We start from the raw sequence: 19,298 nt of genomic DNA, 5'->3' as shown, positions 1-19,298 counted from the left end.
TGTTTTACAAGATAAAATATTTCAGAGTTTCTTGTGCTGCATTCAATATCCACATACCGCCCCAAAATCTACTTCAGTCAGGGTTGCCAACTCTCACGCATCTGGCGTGACACTCACGCTTTCAGCATCAATCTCACGCTCTCACGCACACGCAAGAAATGTCACGCCAAAATCCATTTTTCTCCCCTCTCAATCCGTTACTTTCTGTTGATGACTAGATCACAGCGTATTAATGACAGGAGAGGAGTTTAAGGCCCACAGCTGTTACATATCCCTACAACATTCTCACTGCAGTATTCTCTGATCGTTGATTGGCTGAAAACCTTGCACCTGATACGTCAGTTGCGTGTGAGAAGTTCAGAGAGAGTTCGGAGCATAGGTTCGGAGTCGGAGTCAGCACGTGTGAAAGTTTGGAAGACAATCAAGGTAAGCAAATAATAAAATGGTGAGCCTTGTCACTACAGACGTAGCCTTGCCTAATCAGTCTGTGTGCCGAGACTAAGTTACAGACTTCAACTATAGTTGCAAATGTTGTCTGACGTCACATGCATTATGATGTGGGTAGCTAAATTGCTCAATAAAAATAGTCTCATGTAGGATCTGAAATTAACACCCGCCAAGCGCCAAATGCGGGTAGATTTTCCGTTTGGCGAGCAAATCTCAAAAGGCTATCCACCACACTGGCGGGTTAATGTTCATACCAAAATATGAAATTTTCAGCGCGCACGAGCAGAGAGAGAGAGAGCGAGCCCCGGCCGCGCGCGCACACTCAATATACAGAGCGGCCAAAGTGTCAAGCTTCCCCGTACTTTTTGACAAGCATCTTTGACAAAGCGGCCAGAGCTTCTTTGCAGCTCAAGTCGGCGGCGGTGTGTACGTACAGTTAACGCTCTATTTGTTGAGGGTGCTGAGGAAAAAGGATATGTGAAGCTCCTGCCACTGGAAGAAGCGGTCGCCGCCCATTTGTGGCCGCGCACCCATCAAAGCCGCGCAGAACGTCTTCAGCACTCCCGGATCGTGCACACTCCGCCGCTGGCCAAGCTGCTTCTGCTTTACACACCATGGCCGTTATTTTCTCAAGAAAAGGAGTTTTCTCATAGCGTTTGCAGCAGATTCTAGGAAACAGTTTGTTTTTCAAAGTTGTTTTGCAAAGTGTAAGGAAAGCAGACGCGCGCACGTGCACGCACGCACGCACGCATGCACGCACACACGCACACACACACACCTTACAATCACACAGCAATACAAAATATTGATTTTAAAAATTGGTTAACAATTTTGAAAACAGTTTGTTTCAGGAAAAGTTAAAACAAATCAAAGAAGTAACTCCCAAATGCAGCTAACTCCAGGTATCTGGTTACAGGATTTATTAGGTTTATGACTCTCTTAATTCTTGTTGAAGAGGACAAATAAACCACTTTAATCCCATATATTCTATATGTATAACCACTTGAGAACCTGTATCCAATTTTCACATTTTATGATTTTCCTCTCACAGGGATATAGATACTCCATTTTTATGTATTAATTAAAACTCTATTGGATTACTGTTTCAGAATTGCATACTATGATTAACTAAGATTACATGGGTCACATGTTTGGTATCTATGGACTCCAACTTTCATTTTCCTCTGAAAGTTTAAGTGACCATTGGAACTCTGACCTGTGGAGGTGGGACCCCCCACACAGAGTTAAAAGGCAACTTCACAGTGACCTCCCGCTCCTCTTTCTTTGAACTGCTGCTGCTTCTGGTTGATGCACGTGTGGGACCCCATCAGGGGCCATGGGCACTAGAAGGCCTAGACCACAGCCTGTCTTCACTCTCCGCCCAGGAGAGAGGTCTCTCCCAACAGAGTCAGACTCAGAAATTCCAACTCAGAAGAAAACTGCAACTTTACCATCACTGAATGGGCAACCATCAGCTCTTCCATCTTTTCTGCATCTTCTGTTTATCGTTCTGCGTGGCCACTCAGGCCGGCACGGCCGCGACAACAGGCCTCGATCTACAACCAGCCATGTGCTTACTCAAGGAGAAAGAGAACTCTCTCTCTCTCACTCTCAAATGGAACAAGGTTGAACTAACCATGCGAGTTCATCACAACTTATTCATTCGCCGTAGAATAAATTGATTGAAATTCATGGAACCATCACAAAAAAACCGACAAATGCCCGAAATTACAGGCAAATTGCTGCTCGTTCACGCGAGTGACAATCACGCAGTGTGAATGAGCAAAGACGCAATCTGAGAGAATTGCCGACGAGTTGCCGACGCCTGTGAGATATTTGGCATGCTAAATATCTGGACCTGTCGGCGATTCAAAATCCTGCGGTGTGAAAAGTGTTCTCACTAAAAACTACATCGGCGATGACCAACAGCCAATGATAGAGCAAGATACAGAGCATCGGGGAGGAGTTATAGACCACTCTCGTTGCAGAACACACAAATCCTTGCTCCTCGTGTCTCCCCAACCATTTCCTCCTCCATATTCTTCTTTTCTTTTTCTTGTTTTTGCTGCAAATCAGCGCACAGGCAATTTGTATTGCAAGCTTCTTGTGGGCTACCATTTTTTATAATAATCCCAGTCTCACGTGAGAACTCCGGTCTTGCATGCGTGATATCGCTTTGTTTCCTTGTCACATCCCGCGTGTGTTTGGTTGTGAAACGTTGTTTGCATGCCAGACAGAGCTGTCGGCGATTCTCCCTATTGTAAAGTCATGCGGTGCGAAACCTTCTGTCGCCAATCCATCATGCAGTGTGAACACAGCAGCGACTGAATGCTGGCCAAGATAGTCATGCAGTGTGAAAAGAACATTGACCCGACTACTTTGAAAATCGTGCAGTCTGAACTCGGCTTAAGGGCATGCAGTATTAACGTCTGGATGTGCACATCTGAATCATCAGACTAGGTAAGCAAGCAAGGACAATAGCGAAAAAATGGCAAATGGAGCAATAATAACTGACATGATCCATGATAACATGATATTTTTAGTGATATTTGTAAATTGTCTTTCTAAATGTTTTGTTAGCATGTTGCTAATGTACTGTGCAATGTGGTTAAAGTTACCATTGTTTCTTACTGTATTCACGGAGACGAGCCGTCGCTATTTTCGCGAGCATTTAAAAAGGAAGCAGCCTGAATTGGCGCATTTATAATGACGCCCCAAAATAGGTGTCACAGACACGTCAGGTTCCAACATCACCCAATCACAGCGCGCACCTTCTCCAGAGTACTGATCACCGCCACCTGCACCTCATCACTCCACTCATCAACAGCACTACAAAGCACACACGCACACAGCACTCCACGTCCGGTCTCGTTCGCATACCCTCAATGCTATGCTTACCTCAAGGACTCCTCCTCGCATACTCACCTGTCTCCAGAGTGTCTCTTCCTTCTGTGTGCCTCGTCTGCTGTGTGAGTGTGTCCCCGTCAGCTCCCAAGTTCTCCAGCGATCTCCAAGCTCCAGCGTGTATCTACCTGCAAAAAAAAGGACAGTAAATATACCTCATATTACCTGCTCAAGTCTATCTGCAACCAGTTCACTCACCTGTGTGTTTCACCCTGCTCTACTGTGGTCTAATAAAGCAAACTGTTTCCTGTTACATCTGTGTCTGTCTCCAGTCTACTGTAACAGAAGACCGTACCAACACCGCAGACCCAGTATGAGCCAGCCCGACCCCTTTCAGGATTTGGTGGATGCGCTTCGGCGCACCTTATCCACCCATCCACCGCCATCATCTCCAGTTACTGTCCCTTCACCTGCACGAGCACCAGCGAACACCACCGCGGATGTCAACAGTCCTCCTTCACTGCCGCCATACGCCAGTCCCATGGCCAAACCGGCGCCCTACTCAGGATCGGCGGAGGATTGCAGCGGGTTTCTGCTGCAATGCACACTGGTCCTGGAGATGCAGCCGCACCTGTACCCGAGTGATACCTCAAAAATAGTGTTCATCATCTCTCAGCTCAGCGGCAAAGCATTGAAGTGGGCCGATTCCATCTGGTCCCAGTGGGGCGCTGTAACCCAATCCTACTCGGCGTTTATTTCCCACTTCTGGGAAGTGTTCGGGAAACCGATCACGGACTCTTTAGCGGGTGAGAAACTTTACATTTTAAGACAAGGATCAATGTCCATTTACGATTATGCTTTGCAATTCAGAACGCTTGCAGCACTCAGCGGATGGAACGAACAAGCCCTGATAACCAACTATCGTCAAGGATTAGAACCTCGGGTGCGGCTGCAACTCACTGCATGCGAGGACTCCATCGGCCTAGAAAAGTTCATCCAGCTCTCCATCCGCTGCGCCACTCGCATGCAGGCGTGCCTCCAAGAGCACCAGGACCAGTCCCGCTCCAACGTGCCACTCTGCCGATCCGAACCCGTCAGCACTCCAGAACCAGCCCAGCAACCCATGGAAGTAGAAAACTCTCGTCTATCCCCTGAAGAACGCCGTCGCCGGCTGACCCTTCATCTCTGTCTCTATTGTGGTGAACCGGGGCATGTGATTGCTGCATGCCCCACACGACCGACGCGACCCCTGGTGAGTGCCATTATTCCTGCTACTCGCAAAATGAAACCACTCACTACTGTCGTCAATCTTACTGCCGCCAATGTCTCCCTTATAGTGGTCGCACTCATCGACTCGGGGTCCCCCGGCCGAGTACGCCCAAAACTCTCTCCGCCAGTCTACTACAGGGCTTACACCGTTCCAGTGCGTACTCGGTTACCAACCCCCACTGTTCCCCTGGGATGGGGAACCCTCCAACATTCCAGCAGTGGATTACTGGTTCCGAGAGAGCGAGAGGGTCTGGGACTCAGCCCACCATCAGCTGCAACGAGCCCTGCGCAGATGCAGGATGGTAGCCGACCTCCGACGTTCTGACACCCCAGTCTTCCAGCCTGGTCAGATGGTCTGGCTATCTACTCGCGACATCAGACTGCGTCTGCCCTGCAGAAAGCTGAGTCCCAGGTACATTGGCCCATTCCCCATCGTCAAGCAGGTCAACCCAGTCACTTACCAACTCCGTCTTCCACCTGGGTATCGTATACACCCCACTTTCCATGTGTCACTCCTCAAAGCTCACCACCCCTCTGTTCTTCCCACAGGACCTGACGTGGCTCCCGCCGAACCCCCCCTTCCACTCATCCTGGAGGACGGAGCTGCGTACGAGGTTCGTGAAATCTTGGACTCCCGGCGTCGTGGTGGTCAGCTTGAATACCTGGTGGATTGGGAAGGATACGGCCCCAAGGAACGCTCCTGGGTCCCAAAGAACGACATCCTTAACCCCAGCTTACTCCAGAACTTCCACGACAGTCACCCTGAGAGACCGGCACCGCGGGGAAGAGGACGACCACCACGGCGTCGGGGTCCTCGGCCCTCTGGAGCAGGCCGTGGAGGGGGGGGTACTGTCACAGACACGTCAGGTTCCAACATCACCCAATCACAGCGCGCACCTTCTCCAGAGTACTGATCACCGCCACCTGCACCTCATCACTCCACTCATCAACAGCACTACAAAGCACACACGCACACAGCACTCCACGTCCGGTCTCGTTTGCATACCCTCAATGCTATGCTTACCTCAAGGACTCCTCCTCGCATACTCACCTGTCTCCAGCGTGTCTCTTCCTTCTGTGTGCCTCGTCTGCTGTGTGAGTGTGTCCCCGTCAGCTCCCAAGTTCTCCAGCGATCTCCAAGCTCCAGCGTGTATCTACCTGCAAAAAAAAGGACAGTAAATATACCTCATATTACCTGCTAAAGTCTATCTGCAACCAGTTCACTCACCTGTGTGTTTCACCCTGCTCTACTGTGGTCTAATAAAGCAAACTGTTACCTGTTACATCTGTGTCTGTCTCCAGTCTACTGTAACAATAGGCAGTTACAAAAAAATTAGTTAAAAAAATCTATGGGGTATTTTGAGTTGAAACTTCACAGACACATTCAGTGGACAACTTAGACTTATATTACATCTTGTGAAAAAGCATTCTAGGGCACCTTTAAACAATATCTCAATGAACACAAAAAAAATTTCCAAAATGTTGACAAGATTAAGTTTAATATAACATCTGTTTAACTTATAACATGAAAGTAAGGTTAATAACTTAGATTTAATTTTTCAGACATTTCACACATTTTTCAGTTTTACTCAAATTATGGTGATGCAAAAATGAGTATACCCTACAACAAAAACCACAACATCTAGTACTTTGTATGGCCTCCATGATTTTTAATGACAGCACCAACTCTTCTAGGCATGGAAAGTTGGCGACATTTTGCAACATGTCTATCTTTTTCCATTCTTCAAGAATTACCTCTTTTAGAGAGGATGGAGAGTGATGCTCAACTTGTCTCTTCAGAATTTCCTGTAGGTGCCAGTCCTCTGCAGCGTATGCCGTATTGTGTCACAGGAAATACTCACCCCAGTTTGGCTTTCTACTTCTTTAGATAACTGCAGTGAACTTGCATGCCGATTTTCTTCAACCCTTCTCATCAGAAGACGCTCCTGTCGAGGTGTTAACTTCAGTGGACATCTCTGTGAGATGGTTGCAGTTCCATCTTTTTAAAACATTTTGTAGCACATTTACTACAGTATTCTGACTGATAAGTAAAGCTTAGCTAATCTTCTTGTAGTCTTCACCTTTCTTGTGTAAAGAAATTATTTTCTTTCTCAGGTCTTGTGACATTTCTCTTCCATGTGGTGCCATTGCTGACAGCCTGAAATGGGGAGGGGTTTTAACACCCTTTTATAGTCAACTGTCTGCTGGACACCTGTGTAATGAATAATTAGACTCACCTGTGGTTGAATTCTTGTTAAATTAGACATTTGTAGTCTATAATTTAGCTTTGCTCAAGGAGACTTTCAGCGGGGTGTACTCATTTTTGCATCACCCTAATTTGAGTAAAACTGAAAATTTTGTTCTCTAAGTTATATTATTAACCTTACTTTCATGTTATAGTTAAACAGATGTTATATAAAACTGTCACAGATCCCTTGTTCTCCGGACTCCATTTCCCATGATCCTCTTGTCTCCTCACCTGCAATCACTTCCCTTGTCAGCTCCTCATCATCACTCATCAGCTACACCTGGACTCCCTCGTCAGCACTCCCTATTTATATGGACTCACTCCCTTCACTCCTTGTCTGTTCTTTTGTATGTTAATGTGTTTGGATGTTGTATCTCTTCGTTGTACTAATAAATCCCTTTTCATTGTGGAAGTCCGTGAACGACTCATCTCTTCAACACCAGCACGTAACAAAAACGTAGTCTTGTCAACATTTTGGAAATTGTTTTTGTGTTCATTGAGAGATTGTTTAAAATGTTACTTTTCAAAGGGGGTGTACTCATTTACGCTGAGCACTGTATTTGCTTCTGACTCCCTGCCTGCAGATAAATGTCATGCTCTGAGTGTTTTAAGTGTTAAGAAAGAGTTATTTTTCTGTGGCCCTTTTCTTAGAATTAATTAATAATCAATACTGTTCACAGGACAACCTGATCAATTGATTGTAATGTTATTGTAGCTACATTAAGTTAATCCAATGAACTGATCCAAATATTCATAATTAATCAAAACAAGTTATGAATAATTATTAATATTTCCCCTTTGAGCTAATTTGCTATAAGTGAGTTACTCAGGTGCTGTGATTCCCTAGACACAGCTTCCATCGACATCGCTATGTCCACAGCCTTTTGGCACGTGAGAGCCATTTCTGTCAACAACGTCCTTTGTATCGACTCTCTACTCAAACCACACACAAATCTGTCCCACAGTGCATCATTCAACTTATCGCCCAACTCACAGTGTTCTGCTAATCTCTTTAAAACAGCCACGTATTGAGCGTTAATTTCACCCACTTCTTGATTTCGTTTGTGAAATCAGAATCTCAATGGGCTTGGGGGTAAAATGTGCTTGCAATGTGCTCACAATTTCATCATAATCCATAGCCTCAGGCTGAACTGGTGTGATGAGACTACGTAAGAGTTTGTATGTTGATACACCCATGACACTGAGAAACACTGATACACTTTTCTCATCACTGATGCCATTCACCTCCACAAAAATCTCAAATCATTCTACATACGTGGACCATTGTTTCCTCGCTTCGTCGAATGTTTCGATATGTCCAATGATCATGGCCATTCTGTACACTTAATCGCCAGCTTGATAATGGCAGTGGAAACTTTGTGCTCATCGCCAATTTATGTTATGTCTGCATCAATATGCTAGTACTGATTATATCTGTTTTCATTTCAGGAAAAGACGCAACTCCATGAGAATGGGGAAAACAGCTTGTTCTTCATTTATTACTTCTCTGTCTCCACCCAAACAACATGCAGCCTGGAGAGCCCTCCAACAGGTGAGGTTGAATTAACCCAAAAACATCACAGTTTCTCTCATTGTCTTGTCCTGAGTCTTTTTGTATGTGTTTTATGTTGGTCCCTGCTTCCTGTTTCGTCCCTGGTCACTGACTGTCCTTGCACTGGTAGGATGTTTTGAATGTGTAATGTGCACATGTACAGCGCGTGCAGGAAATGAAAACATTTAGTAAAGCTTCCATGTTTTGTGCATGCTGTCTCCTGTCCGTTTCCTTCTAATAAAATAACGTGGTGTCAGAACTGGACTTACCTCGCATTCCAAGAGATGACAGCTCAGCAAGAATAAAAGTTTGTAAGCAAAGTTAAAAAAAAAAAAAAAATTTTCAGATCATGCGACAGAACCTGCAGCTACAATACAGACAGAGAGTGTGAGTGAGCTCTGGGACGATCAAAACAACTGAAAAGAGACAAAAAATAAGAAAGTCCAACAGAAAGGCACCAAGGTAAACATTTAAGATGGATACTTTATTCTCAATAAGCCAGGAACAGTTCAGGAACATTTCGACTTAAATTATTTCGGCAGCTGGCCAAATTGGATTAGACAATACGAGAGATTCCGCATAGCTGCTGGGATTAGTGAAAGAAGCCAACAATATCAAGTCAATTCACTTATGCACACAATGGGAAATAAAAGAAATGTAAATTCCGTAAAATAAAATTCTGAAGAAGACAGGAAGAAATATTACAAAGTTAAAGAAGCGTTTGAGAAACACTTCATATGTAAACAGAACATGATCTATGAGAGGGCTAAATTCAACAAGAGGTGCCAGGAACCGGGTGAGTTAGCTGAAATGTTCATTACTGCAGTTCATAAACTAGCAGAAAACTGCCAGTATGGACTCCTTCAAAAGGAAATGATAAGAAACAGACCGGTAGTTAAAATACGAGATCACAGACTGTAAGAGAGACTACAGCTTGACCCCAAGCTCACACTCAGTAAAGCCATCACAAAGATAAGTCAAAATGAAGAAATAAACAAGCAGCAGACGATCTTAAGACAAGCAAGCAGTGACTTAAATGAGGCAAAAATGAACATGTTAAAATACAAAGTAAAACCAAAATTTGCACAAAAAGGATCGCAAAGACGACCAGACTGTACAAGATACTAAGAAGCCAGCAAGGCATGAGGCAAATATGGAAAGCCACAACAACTCTCCAGCAAAGGAAGGCTGAGTGCAGGAAGTGCAAGAAAAAAAGCCACTTCGCAGCAGTTTTATAAAGATATAAAGAAGATATTGATTACAACTTCCACACCATCAGACAGAATCCTCAAGGATTTCTCCTGAACCTGCAGATCTGGACGCTCAACAGCCAAGGCATTTGCAAGTATCGTTTGACCACTAAATGGCAATTTAGTATTAAGATGTTGAACCCCTTTAACAAAGGTGCTTTATAGTATTGAAACTGATGGTTCATCCAGCAGTTGTTAATTTACTCTTTCTATTGTTTAATTCCCATTTTGATACGATTCAAATTCAGTTTTCACTCTCTCATTGCGTGAATGGTATGTTTGCATTTGTTGGTTTAGTTATATGTTTGTGATTTAGTTAAATAAAACTTGTGTTCACACTCTTGCGAGTTGATTCTGGTCTGCTTATAAAACCAATGTCCCTGATAACAGCTATGTGCAAAGAAAGCGATATTTTTCTGTGGCCGCAGAAAAATATCCTTCTTGAAAAGTTGATAGACGATCAATACTGAGTGTTCGCTGGCCAAACAGATGAATTGATTGTAATATTAATTCAGCTACATTGTTCATTTGATTAACTGATTCAAATATTTATAATTAATTATAACGAGCTATGATTAATTAGTAATAAAAAAGAAAAAAAAAAGAAAAAAAAGTAATAAAAAAGAAAAGAGTTTTGGGCATAGATGATGAAGATGCAGGTGTTGGAATTGGAGGGAGGAAGATCTGCCATGAAATTGATACCCAGATGTGACCAGGGACGTTGAGGTATGGGCAGAGGAACCAGTCTGCCTTCGGGTAGTGGACGGGGAGTGTTGGTGATGGCACAGACTGACTGAACAACCCTTGACATACCGGGAGATATCCTGGGTCATTGAAGGCCACCAGAAGCAATAGTTAAGGAGCGAGAGGGTTCGCTGACTACCTGGGTGTCCAGAGCCCGGAGAGGTGTGAGCTGAGTCCATGAGGGGCAGGTGACTGGTTGATGGTATGTATAGGCGCCCCTCAGGACCTCCCAGCGGAGCAGGTTCGGTGAGAGTGGCTTGACGGATTTGGTCGTTGATGACCCATTGAATGGGGATTACTATCATGGCTGGAGGGAGGATGGATTCTGGTGCAGAAGTTTTGGGATCAGGATGGTGAAGACGAGAAAGAGCATTGGCTTTGCAGTTCTTGCTTCCAGGTCAGTAAGTGACTAAAAACTCAAATCTGGGGAAGAATAACACCCACTGGGCTTGAAGGGGGTAGAGCCGTTTTGCTTTACGCAGGTATTCTAGGTTTCTGTGGTCAGTGATGACTTCAAACTGGTGATTAGCTCCCTCCAGCCAATGTCTCCACTCTTCCAGGGCAAGCTTGATTGTAGTTCTTAATAAAGTGCCGATAGAAATCTGCAAAGCCCATAAAGTACCGATAGAAATCCACAAAGCCCAGGAATCTTTGTAATTCTTTTATGGTGGTGGGTTGTGGCTAGTTCTAGATGGTTTCCACCTTCCTCTGGTCCATTTTTTATGCCATGTTGATCAAAGATGTATCCTAGGAATGGGATGAAGGGTGTGTGGAACTCGCATTTCTCCAGCTTTAGAAAGAGGTGATGTTCACAAAGACGTTGAAGAACTTGTTCTACATGTTGACGATGTTCAGACCGAGTTTGGGAATAGATAAGGATGTCGTCTATGTAGATGATGACGAACTGGTTGAAGAAGTCCTGGAATACCTCTTTCATATAATTCTGGAAGACTGCCGGTGAGTTGGACAGGCCATAGGGCATCACCTGGTATTTATAGTGACCCAAAGGGGTCACAATGGCGGTCTGCCATTCGTCCCCCTTCTGAATACGGATACGATTTTAGGCACTCCTTAAATCCAGATTGGAGAAAATGTGAGCTCCCCGCAAGCTGTTCCAGGGCTGCTGGGACTGGAGGAAGGGGTAGCTGAACTTAACAGTTTGAGAGTTCAGTGTCTGGTAGTCAACACATGGCTGCAAGCCTCCGTCCTTCTTGCTTATTGAAAATCTGTCAACACTCTGTTAGTGTTAACTTGAGCCATAGGATTAGAATATAAAAGCTTAACCAAACCAATAAAATTAGATCCTAGTTTTATTTTCTCTAATACTGCAAAAAGAAAGGGCCATTCCACCCTATCTAATGCCTTTTCGGCATCGAGAGATACAATGAAGGCAGGTTCCTTGGTAACATTAAATTATCTATAATATTCAACACTTGTTGGCACATATATAATAATCTGGAGCCAGGGGGCTTGAAACCCTGCCCCTTTGATCACGAAAGTGAAAGTGGCCCCCATGTTCCCATTTCTTCCCCCCGGAACGCAATTTCTACCAAGGGAGAACAATCCCCCCACCCCCCCACACACACACATGGTCTGTGCATAGCTGACATACCTATTTTATAAAAAGCATCTACCAGTTTTTTTGAACAAGTTTTTTATTCAAGTAAATTGCTTCATATAAACAGGAATGAAACAGATATATCGAGATAATTGTAAAAGGCAGAAAATAAAGAGATATTTAAAAAAGCATTCCAATACCCAGGGTCTATAGTCATGCTTTTGAGTGCACCTGCTTTGCAACTGCTATTGAGATAAATGGGAATGTGAATTAGAATTTTTATATGCCAGAAGAGGGCAGAGTTGATTGTACATTGTATGTTAAGTGACTAGGATCACTTCACTTTGTGTTGGGCCTTTCCTGACTGGTAAATTCTCAAGTAATCTTTCAACATTTTTCTAGTTTTGATTTTTGGTATGTATTTTTTTTTTTTTTTTTGCTCTGTGCCTGCAGTTGCACAATTCATTTTAATTCTCAAGTAGGCTACTTTGTTTTTGTGCTCTCCACTAGGTCTTTCTACAATAATCCCCCACTCACTTGTTTTCCAGCTGCATGTTCTTTTGCCCTAGGCAAATTAAAGTCTACAAAAGAGGAGTTCCTTCTTTCTTTGCTTGGAAAAGCGTGAGCCTGCACTTCTCCACTCAGTCTCTTTCTCTCTCCCCCATATCTCTCTCTCTCTTTCTCTGTGCATGTGTAAAGTGATGGGATTGATTATGTGGTTGTGGCTGGTGGGATTTATTGTTGAGATTGCCAGGGTTTGTGGTGCAGGCCTGTCCTGTGGTCTGCAGGGCAGATATTTTTCAGAGAGCCTGTATAAAGAGGGAGATGTGATAATTGGTGGTCTGTTTCCAGTTCATAATGAAGCACCAGCACCTGATCATGCTTTTACTGAAATACAGCAAGGTGCTCACTGCCAGGGGTGAGGATAATGACAGCATTTAAAATGAACTATAAGGCAATTTGTAGAGCAACTGTATATACATTCAAAATGGTTTCTCATGGAGGGTTAATGTTTTGTTAACTGTAATTAGCTAACCTGTATACCTTTATTGGATTTTTAATTTAGTAAACTCATTTAGGTTGCCTGAAACAATATTTTTATTGGGTATATTCCAGCATACTAAGATGATGTTTATTTTCCCTCCATATAAATTATTAATGAACTGACCCAATTCAGTTATTCCTCAATTTACAAAACTTTACATTTTACATTCTCTTTCAGTGTTGACCTTCGTTCATATCGCTGGCTCAAAGCTATGATCTTCACAGTGGAGGAGATTAATCGGGACCCTGTTCTGCTACCAAACATTACTTTGGGGTACCTGGTAGCCGATACCTGCCTAGCTGAGGGCACAACACTGAGTGCTGCTTTAGCTCTGGTAACAGGGCAGGAGGAGACAGTGTCGGGCTCAGAGTGCAACAGGGCTCCAATGGTGCCTGTCATTGTTGGTGACGCTCGTTCCTCTGCCTCAATAGTGGTGGCTGACACACTGGGAGTTTTTGATATACCCATGGTATTATGAATTAAGAGACTCAATCATTGATTATTTTTTTGGAAAATTATGTTTATGCATTCTTTATTTGGGGTGAATTTTAGAAAAAGTGTGTTGCAAAGAGTATGCGTTCAAGTTACACTGACCTTCATAAAATCCTTCTCAGTGTACTGTATTTTCAAAAATTTAATGAACTGAATTTTTTACTTTATATTTAACTTAAAATGCATTTTGAACAGTGGGGCCTTGAGTTAAAAAAAAAAAAAAAAAAAATCCAGTAAGCTAGAAGGTTTAAAATTATGTTGAAATCAAAGCACTCCTTGTACACTCAAGTTTCAATTGGCTACACTGAAAAACATGAAAAGTATATTATTCTGTGCATAACAGTAAACATAATGCCATCGTTGGAACATTTAAGACAAATGGTCTCAATTTTTTACTGGTTTATATATAATTTTTGGAATGTTGCCATTTTCTGTCACTAAAAATTGTGATAATAATAATAAACAAACAAACAAACAAACAAACAAAGAAACATTTTGATAAATTTGCTAAATTGGTTTCAAATCAGCTAGTAATGGTGACAATAGGCAATGCAAACATAGAGTGACTTTGACATGCTAAACTTCTTGTTGCTATAGAACATTTTAGAGTGAAAGCAACTGTTATTTGTAGTTTTAACAGGTTTATTGAAAACTGTATGAATTATTTAAATATTTTTAATAAAGTTTTTTTTACACAGTTTTTCTTCAGATCTTGTCTCTGTGTTTTGTCTGCCCAGGTGAGTTATTTTGCATCCTGTGCTTGTCTGAGTGACAGTCACAGATTTCACTCTTTCCTGCGTACTGTTCCCAGTGATGCTTTCCAGGCCAAGGCCATAGCCCGTCTGCTGCACCTGCTGGACTGGACCTGGGTGGGGGTGGTCGCAGGGGATGATGAATATGGTAAAAGTGGCGTGCAGCTGCTCTTGAAAGAACTGGAAAATACAGGGATCTGCATAGACTACTTGGAATTAATTCCTAAATCACACTCACAAAGCAGGATCAGGCAAACTGTGGAGAGGATCCAGAGTTCCACAGCTCGTGTGGTAGTGACATTTGCCATTGCCCCCGACATAGAAGTCCTGTTCAAGGAAGTGGTGGTGCAGAATGTGACCAACAGGCAGTGGATAGCCACAGAGGCCTGGAGCACCTCCATTCAGTTCTTTGACCAAGCAAGCATTCCTTTTCTAGCTGGTACTCTCGGCTTTGCCCTGCGCCGAGCTGATATTCAGGGTCTTGGTGCTTATCTTGCCCAGCTGAGCCCTGTGAAGCAGCCAAATGAACCATTCGTAAAAGATGTATGGGAAGAAATATTTGGTTGCTCGCTGGCACAGGACTGGCAGCCTTCATTTAAAAGGCCAAAGTGCACAGGCTCAGAGAATGTAGAGAAACATGGCCACATCTACATAGATGTTTCACAGTTGAGAGTCACTTATAATGTGTATAAGGCTGTGTATGCTATTGCCAATGCTATTCACAACATGATGGCCTGTCAGCCTGGTAGAGGGCCGTTTGAAGATGGAGAATGTCCTGATGTGACTCAAATACAGCCCAGAGAGGTAGAGACAGGAGTCTAAAAAATCATTTTAAATTATTTTCAATCATTATAATATATATATAATATTTTTTTTTTTTTTTTTTTTTTTGTTGATGTAAGCGACAATTTTTAAATTAATTACTGCATATGATCATGTGTGCTCCTTTTACTTTCACAGCTTCTGTACTACTTACATGCAGTAAACTTCACAACACCAGTGGGTGAGCTGGTTTATTTTGAAGATAACGGTGAGCCATCTGCCTCATATGACATTATGAACTGGCATGTAGATGAAAGCGGAGCAGTGCATTTTATCCAGGTTGGACAGTTTGATGCAGCCAAAGGACCAGGCCAGGAGCTGAACATAAACCTTGAGAAAGTGGTTTGGGGTGGGGGCTGGGCTGACAAAGTAAGAGTCCAGTGACTTTCCTTCATTATATAATTTCAAATATTTTTGGTTTAAATATTTGACTTTAGAGATGCAGATACAAACAAAAATTAAGCATATTAACAACATATTAACTCGTAGGAACGTCATATTAACTCGTTGGAACGTGATAAGTCATGACCATATATATATATATATATATATATATATATATAAATGTATTTAGGTTTCATAATAATTTTATTATTTAGTGCTTTATAGGCAACATCGCACACGATGGGCTATAATATATAAATATAATAATTTCTTAATTCCGCCCTTGGCTGTAGAACTGAATTGCCCCCTTGGGGATTAATAAAGATATCAGAATCTGAATCTGAATCTTAGTTCCTCATTCCTAATTAAAAATAAATATTATTATAGGCCTATACATTTCTAATAATTCCAGGTTGCTATGGTCGTGCTGGTTGTTTACACATTTAACTTGTCGCCATGAGAAATAGATGTTATTCCCGCAACATAAATAAGTCGTGGCCCTGAGAAAAATGTTGTTCCCTCAACATATGATCTCAAGGCCATGACTTTACTTCACGTAGCCAAGATATATCATATAAATCCTTATATTGATACTTCGACAAAATGATCTTGTGGCCACGACTTATTATCACGTTCCCACAAGTTAATATGTTGTGGCCATGACAAAACTAAGTGAACCGAACATGACCCCTCCAAGGGACATGGACTAGCAAGATATGACATGACATGCTCCCACAAGACACATTTATTTCACCCTATGTTAAAACTAATATATGCATTTGTTCTAACCCATCTATGTACATTTGTTCTAACCCATCTATATACATCTATGTTCTAACCCTACATACATCTGTAAGAACAGAAATGAAGTACATACTGTATGTATATGGATAAATATACAAAGTACTGTATGTTTCAATCAACTATCAAGTGGTATAATTCTTGCTTTTGATGTGAGAGTACCTGGGTTTACAACCTGGAGGAAAAAAAAAAAAAAAAAAAAAAAAAAAACAAGGAAGTGGCATTCTGTGCTTTCACTGATGTCTGCTAAATATACTTAGTCTGCTTATATTCTCTTATTTTCTATGTGGGGTCAGTAGGGCTCCCTTGGTACGTAGAAAAAGAGGGGGAAACAAATCAACAGGCAAAAAAACAATCTCTTTCACTAATGAAAACAGTCTAGCATGATGTTACTTGCTTTAGGTTTACTCTTGTATTCTGTACTGAACATGAAATTGTAAATGCATGAGTTTGTGTGGTAATGTTTTTCAAGTGCTTTCTGTAAAATTGGTACGAGAAGTGTGCAGGTGAATGAGACCATTATCAAACCTCTCAGTATTGCCGCTGAGTGGGGAAAGACATGTCTTGGTAGTGACTATATGTTTGTGTGTGTGACAAGTGTACTTGTCTTTTAAAGAAAAAGAGGAATCCATTTGTATGAGGATTTTTTTATTTCTTTCTGCTCTTCTTTATGCGCTTATACTGACAGATATTGTGTTGTTAGAAGGATGATGTGAGTCTAATTGAGTTTCTTCCTGTATCATTAAGGTTCCTGTATCCGTGTGCAGTGCGAGTTGTCTTCCAGGTACTAGAAAGGCTGTACAAAAAGGAAAACCTATTTGCTGTTTCGACTGTCTTTCCTGTGCAGCAGGAGAAGTCAGTAACTTGACAGGTATTACCTATACATATATTCAGTAATTAATAACATTAATAAATGATAATTTTCATTGAATTGAAATAACATTTTAACCTTGAACACTGTGCTAGATATTGCAAAAGCTGTGTAGATAACATTAAAAAATATGTGCAATTAGACTCTACAGAGTGTATGAGATGCCCAGAGCGGTTCTGGTCAAACACTGAAAGAACAAGGTGCATCCCAAAGGTTGTAGAGTTTCTGTCCTTGCAAGATACCATGGGAATTGTCTTGACAGTCTTATCTGTCACTGGGGCAACACTGACAACAACTGTTCTGGCTGCTTTTTTCCATCATCGTGACACACCACTTGTGCGGGCTAACAACTCAGAGCTGAGCTTCCTGCTATTGGTGTCGCTCACCCTCTGCTTTCTGTGCGCCCTGGTTTTCATTGGTCGGCCTGCGCCATGGAACTGCATGCTACGTCACACCCTGTTTGGAGTGAGTTTTGTGATCTGCATCGCCTGCGTCCTTAGTAAGACTGTGGTGGTGCTGGTGGCTTTTCGAGCCAATCTGCCTGGATCTAACCTGATGCAGTACTTTGGGCCCATCCAGCAGAGGGCAGGCATCTTCCTTTGCACGATGGTTCAGATTGTCATATGTTTGCTGTGGCTGCTGATGGCTCCCCCTCTGCCCACAGAGAGTGCAGGTGAGCTTGGCGCTCGAGTGATCCTGCAGTGCACAGTGGGATCTGTAGTGGGGTTTGTACTGGTGCTGGGGTATATCGGTCTGTTAGCTGTGGTCTGCTTCCTGCTGGCCTTCTTTGCTCGAAAGCTCCCAGACAATTTCAATGAGGCTAAATTCATTACTTTCAGCATGCTGATCTTCTGTGCTGTGTGGATTGCATTTGTGCCGGCGTATGTCAGCTCACCGGGGAAGTATACAGTGGCTGTGGAGATTTTTGCCATTTTGGCTTCCAGTTACGGCCTGTTGCTGTGTATATTCACCCCAAAATGTTACATCATTCTGCTTAAACCTGAGAAAAATACAAAAAAGAACATGATGTCCAGATAAGATGAAGAAATGAAAGACTTATGTGGCAAGACTAAAATTTCATATCATGTATAGATATGTAGAAATACTCTTAGTACTGCTGTATTAATCAGTTTGTGATAAATAAAACTGACTAAAATAAAAGCAGAGGGGATAACATAAACTGTTGGTTTCCCTCTAAATGTGTTCTCATTTTTTTTTTTTTTTTGTCTGTATGATGTTTATTCATGTACTGTGTGTCAGTAATCAGCATGAAATACAAAAGTTTTAAAAAATACATTTTACTTTCTAAAATCATGATTTTCTGTTATACCACTGATTCTGCTTAACTTTCACAGTGTGTGCTGAGACAGTTAATAACCACCATGTCAACCTGAACAAAGCATCCTATAAACCCTGTATTGTCTCATTGTGGCCTGGGTTCCATACCTCTGATAGTAAACAGTGGGAGAGAGACACATTTACCACATCTTCACTGAACCTGTAAAAGGTTGAGATGATAAAAGAAGGGAAGGAAATATATAAATAAGTAGTTATTAGGAGATCAGCAGGTATGAACCATGTTGACACAATGGTTTTGTATTCTCAAATCATGAGACTGAGATTGCAAAATGGATATCAAATGTACATACATACATTTCCCACGAATGAATATTTACAATAATACAGCTTTGCCCATAGTATATCTACAAAAAGCAAAGGGAATGGTTCTGAATTTATCACAGAAAACATAGTTTATGTTTAAGTTTATGCGTACAGTGTACGTGACATGATTTTCTTCAGCACAGTGCACGTGCAGCCCAATTTTTATAACCGTGCATACTCTGTACGTGCAGCTTGCATATGGAGAGGCTGCTCATTGTAGAGACAATTGGTGGAGCTAGATGTTTCCCCTCTCTGAATGTAATGGGTGAAGCTTGAAGGTCCAGCCACACCCTGACCCTAAATAATTAGGTAAAGCTTCACCCATTAGGTCCATAGTCACTGCTGAGTGGGTCGCTGCTGGGTGATTTGCATTTGTAGCTCCGGTTAGCTTTGTTTTGAATCTCTATTACTATCCTTCCTTCTTGTTTATATTGCTAAATAGTGTAACTTAATCAACACCATATATTTGATATAATCTAATATTGCCTATCACATTCTGACATCACTAGCTTTTAATTAAAATTGCTATTGCTAGCACAACACATTAGTATTTCGCT

The 19,298-nt window shown here is 42.2% G+C and overlaps 1 protein-coding gene across 2 annotated transcripts; it reads left to right on the top strand.

Moving 5' to 3' along the window:
- Window positions 1-6,999: 6,999 nt before the first annotated feature.
- LOC125280374 (extracellular calcium-sensing receptor) lies at window positions 7,000-18,464 on the top strand. Of its 2 annotated transcripts, XM_048210992.1 has the most exons (7): window positions 7,000-7,265; window positions 8,258-8,360; window positions 13,135-13,426; window positions 14,187-15,005; window positions 15,162-15,392; window positions 16,956-17,079; window positions 17,222-18,464. In XM_048210992.1, the coding sequence occupies exons 2-7, from the start codon at window positions 8,335-8,337 to the stop codon at window positions 18,115-18,117; spliced, it is 2,388 nt and encodes a 795-aa protein (XP_048066949.1). In that variant the 5' UTR covers window positions 7,000-7,265; window positions 8,258-8,334; the 3' UTR covers window positions 18,118-18,464. The 2 variants fall into 2 exon arrangements, with proteins under 2 accessions (XP_048066949.1, XP_048066867.1); XM_048210910.1 differs by lacking the exons at window positions 7,000-7,265; window positions 8,258-8,360 and adding an exon at window positions 12,236-12,831.
- The last annotated feature ends 834 nt before the right edge of the window (window positions 18,465-19,298 follow it).

Source organism: Megalobrama amblycephala, linkage group LG1 (assembly GCF_018812025.1).
Source record: "Megalobrama amblycephala isolate DHTTF-2021 linkage group LG1, ASM1881202v1, whole genome shotgun sequence".
In the NCBI taxonomy this organism is placed as follows: Eukaryota; Metazoa; Chordata; class Actinopteri; order Cypriniformes; family Xenocyprididae; genus Megalobrama; species Megalobrama amblycephala.
The sequence above is the reverse complement of the archived record's forward strand: the minus strand, read 5'-3'. Positions and strand labels throughout refer to the sequence as shown.